Source organism: Notothenia coriiceps, unplaced genomic scaffold, assembly GCF_000735185.1.
Source record: "Notothenia coriiceps isolate Sejong01 unplaced genomic scaffold, NC01 NC01_scaffold00019444, whole genome shotgun sequence".
NCBI classification, from domain to species: domain Eukaryota; kingdom Metazoa; phylum Chordata; class Actinopteri; order Perciformes; family Nototheniidae; genus Notothenia; species Notothenia coriiceps.
Genome location: NW_011352145.1, coordinates 1 through 4,024, shown reverse-complemented (window position 1 = coordinate 4,024; position 4,024 = coordinate 1). Strand labels below are relative to the sequence as shown.

At 41.6% G+C, this 4,024-nt stretch overlaps 1 protein-coding gene across 1 annotated transcript; it reads right to left on the bottom strand.

Moving 5' to 3' along the window:
- Positions 1 to 60: 60 nt before the first annotated feature.
- Positions 61 to 1,987, bottom strand: LOC104952043 (solute carrier family 22 member 13-like). Its single transcript, XM_010778800.1, has 4 exons — positions 1,408 to 1,987; positions 713 to 816; positions 450 to 604; positions 61 to 371 (listed from the first exon to the last, which is right to left on the bottom strand). Exons 1-4 carry the CDS (start codon positions 1,780 to 1,782, stop codon positions 157 to 159), a joined length of 849 nt encoding a protein of 282 aa, XP_010777102.1. The 5' UTR covers positions 1,783 to 1,987; the 3' UTR covers positions 61 to 156.
- Positions 1,988 to 4,024: the final 2,037 nt, after the last annotated feature.

Here is a 4,024-nt window from a genome sequence, read left to right as displayed (position 1 = left end):
ACGATCTGCCAACACTCACAAGCATCATTTACTACATTTGATTGATTTTGCTAACTTATAACTGAACTTATGAGGCAATATAGCTCTAGTGCGTGGCCCGGCCCTTCGAATTTTCGAAAGTTTGGACACCCCTGCTATAGAGCGTTCACTTAGGGCTTAAATCGAGATTAGCATCTTAAGTGTCTGAGAGGCGTCTGACCAGTAAACGATTCCCAGGACAAGGACCAGAGGACTGAAGAGCACCAGCTGCAGGATCCTCCAATCACGGATCAGATAGGCAATGCCCGACAACATTATCAGTCCAAGGGGGAAGGACGAGTGGCAGATGATGGTGCAGAGAGCAAACTTTGAGGAGTCACTCCACTCTCCACCTTCAAAGCAGAAAGTAGACAGTTATCAGCTGATACAGAGACCCAGACAGAAGCTTCAGTGGGGAACAGTAGACCTACCTATGACAAATAAATTAGCAATAATGCCTGAAACGGCAATGCCATTTAAGAACTTCAGAACAATATAAACATAGATGTTGGGTGAGAAACTAATGCCGACACCAAACAACATGAGGAGAAAGATGGAAAGCAGGACTACGAAGCGACGACCAAACCTACGGAGAGAAGATAAGCACTGTTGAAGATGCACTTAATCTGTCACTCGTATAAGTTTAGTACAATTGAAATCAGTTCAGAATCATTAATATGGAGTTATTGAGCACCTGTCAGCCATCGGCCCCAACACCAGCGCTCCAACCAGGAGACCGGCCATGTAGATGGACTGAGACGCTGCAATCAAACCACTCCTGTCACAGATCATGTTGAACTGATGACAGATAGGATGGAGAAAGAAGTAAGACCAAAGAAAACAACAAATTCAGTTTTTCTCAGTCGTTATTTGAGAAGATCAAGAACTGAAAATCCCAAAGGTTTTCAAATCAACAAACTGTTGCTGCTAAGGTTGTGCATCAGATGATAAAAATCCATCCTACACTGTAATTCAAATGAGTTAGCAATTCGGTTGTCTCAGTGGCGCATGATCTCCAAATGATGGCTCAGTCAAATGAATGGAGAGAAAATAACTCTGGATTTGGCTTTTAGGACATTTTACAACGACCCCAATTCCTAAATAAGACGTTAAAAGTTTTCGTGCTTGGTAGTTTATTCTGATATATATTGAGAAATATACATAGGCTGATATACAGACGTGTGAAAAAGTATTTTTTCATTGGCCGGCACTCTTTCTGGGGGATTGACTACAACTAGGTTACAATGCTTAATGGTTTGGTGGCTCAAATGAGACCTAAATGCAACAGCTGCCACAACTATCAACAGTAGAAAAGCAACCCAGCAAGAAGTAAGAATGACTTAATTTCGATGATTACATTTCTGATTGATGTATAAAATGATCTCTTACCTCTGTCACAATGCTTGATGCCCCTTCAGGTGCTTCAGAATCCGATCCATGTGTGCATCCTGTAGTCTTGTTGATGCCGTACGCTATAATGGTTTCCAAATCCAAATCCACAGGAGTGAACATCTCACAGCTTTCAAAACCTCCATCCTTGTTCAGTGGGAGGGTGAGATTTCTTTGTTGTTCCTCCGTCAGGTTGGGTCCTCGCTCCAGGATCCAGTCGGTGTTACAGTGATGTGGGAAGTTCAGTCCTACAAACACCTGACCGATCACATCGAAAGCTGTGAACAGGCTGGGGATGCATAACACCGCCGCCAGACGTTTCTGAAACAAACCAAACTCCCCGATCTCCTTCAGAATCTCCCCAAAGCTGCTCATTTTGATATCCAGATGTGCATGTGTCAAAGCAGCTTTAAGGTCCGTTCATGCACCAACACTGAACTTGACTGTAGTCCTGCGAGTTAAGGTTTAAGCTGCAAAAAGACTTACTAAGGTATTAAAAAGATGACAGGACAGATTCTCTCAGGCTGAAGTCCAGCTGTAATGCATCTCATTATATTGGACCTCTTTTGGTGTAGTTCCTGCATGTAGAGAACCGCAAAGTCAAAGTCTGCATGAAAAGTCTTATCAGCAACTGTCTTTAATCTACAAACCAGCAGCTGCTCTCTCTCTGATTGGTCACAGCATGGGCAGCCTGACATCTTTCATATATGGTGTCACCAAGGTGCAAATCGAAACCCTACCCAATCTAGAAAAAGGGGCCAGGTCACACAACTTATGATAATGCAATGACCCAACTGGAGCGTTTTCATTGATACATCTGTTTAAAAATAAAGAGTTTTTGCAACTTTGAAGTTGGTGTGTCCATGAAAGCAAAATGTGACTAAGCGCAATTAAAACAGATGTCCAGATTAAAGCATTTGATAGTGAGAGAGACGTTAAGCAACTTGGAGTTGACACGCCTGAAATTGAAAATCTGCCTGTTAAAAAAAAGCATCGTAAAGTCTACTGTATCTCCGATTGGGTGTGGTCACTACACTTTTCTAACAACAAAGCAGATAGTAGAAACTGGGGCATCGAGAGTGAAAGACATTAACCAGACAGAGGGTTTATTATGAAGATAAGCTGTTGACATGCATTATGGGTACTGTGTTTAAGCCTGATTGATATTTGGACTTAATATCAAGATATATTTCACAAGTTTGCATACTAAAGGGCCCTTTAATGTTTAAAAAGCAGGAAATGCACTCTGGTGAAAGTGTAGTAAAGAGATTATTGCAGTCATAAAGATAGTGAGGACGGTAAACATTGGAGGCAGTGAGAGCAGAGGGACACATTCCAGAGTTTTAACCTCTTAAGCCCCGAGCCTGTTTTTCAGGTTTCAGGCCAAAAATGACATTCCCAGAACAAATGACCAAATCGTCCCTTCTAAAAGGGTTAAATTAATCATCTTTTTTCTCGAAGTAATGATAAACCTGTGAGTTGGATGTAGAAAAGTTAGAATCAATATAGATGTTTTTTATTTTAAAGAAAATTCAGATTGAACATGGTCAAAAACTGTAAATTATAGTGTCCGTCCAAAACATATGTTGTACTTATAGTGAAAACTAACCTTGGATGATGGTAAGTAGACTAAAAGCTTTAGGAATCCAAAGTACAACATATAATAAGTACCCTGTATCAAGATTGATGCAAAACAAGTGATATTTGATCTTTTTAGACAGATTTAGCACACAAAAAACCTCTTCTGGGGCTATTTGGGTGGATTTTCCATATCTCTGGCCCCCCTTTTTCGATTTTGACATGTGACATCACTTTCTGACCGTTAGAGCCAATAGAATCGAAGGGAAATCGTCCCGCACACACTCATGTTAAAAAAAAGATGGCGTCTTCGCTCATTCAATCTTGCTACAGAGCATAAGAATGGCGTGCTCTACAATTTGAAAACGGAATTGCAGTTTTATTGCTTATAGATTATCAGAACATTTCAAAGGGGACAGCATACTTGCCAACCTTGAGACCTCAGAAATCGGGAGCATTTCAAAATGCTAAATTGGGGGGGGGGGGTGCTAGTGGATCGGGAGCTGTTAGATTAACATTAACATGCTTATTGTAGTTCTAAGTGCACTGCCTTGCGGCCTGTAGCACCATGTGTGGGCTGGACCTGTATTTTGACCTGTATTTTACAGGAAAGGAGTGAGCAGAGGGTGGAGTAGTTGTCGATTCTTGTTCCGTTTTCTGTGACTATCTGCCTCACCCTCTTCTCAGACTTTGAGTTGCGCGCGCTACTAAAGAGACGTGTTACCATGGAAACCAAACAATGGTGTCGCTGTATTAAAGTCCGAGTGGAAACAGTCGTGTGTAAATCTGATTTTGTCAGAAATCGGGAGAAATGCGGGAGAAATATGACCCCGGGAGGAAACCGGGAGAGGGCAATGAAATCGGGAGTCTCCCGCGAAAATCGGGAGGGTTGACAAGTATGACTATCATACGTCACGTTCACATTGATCCCTTTTTATTTACTCCAAGACAAATGTGCCGTTTTTATTTCATACAGTTCAATTTTTGATTGAGACAGGGAAATAATCTAAACCTCACGCGTGGCGTTTTTCACTGTCAA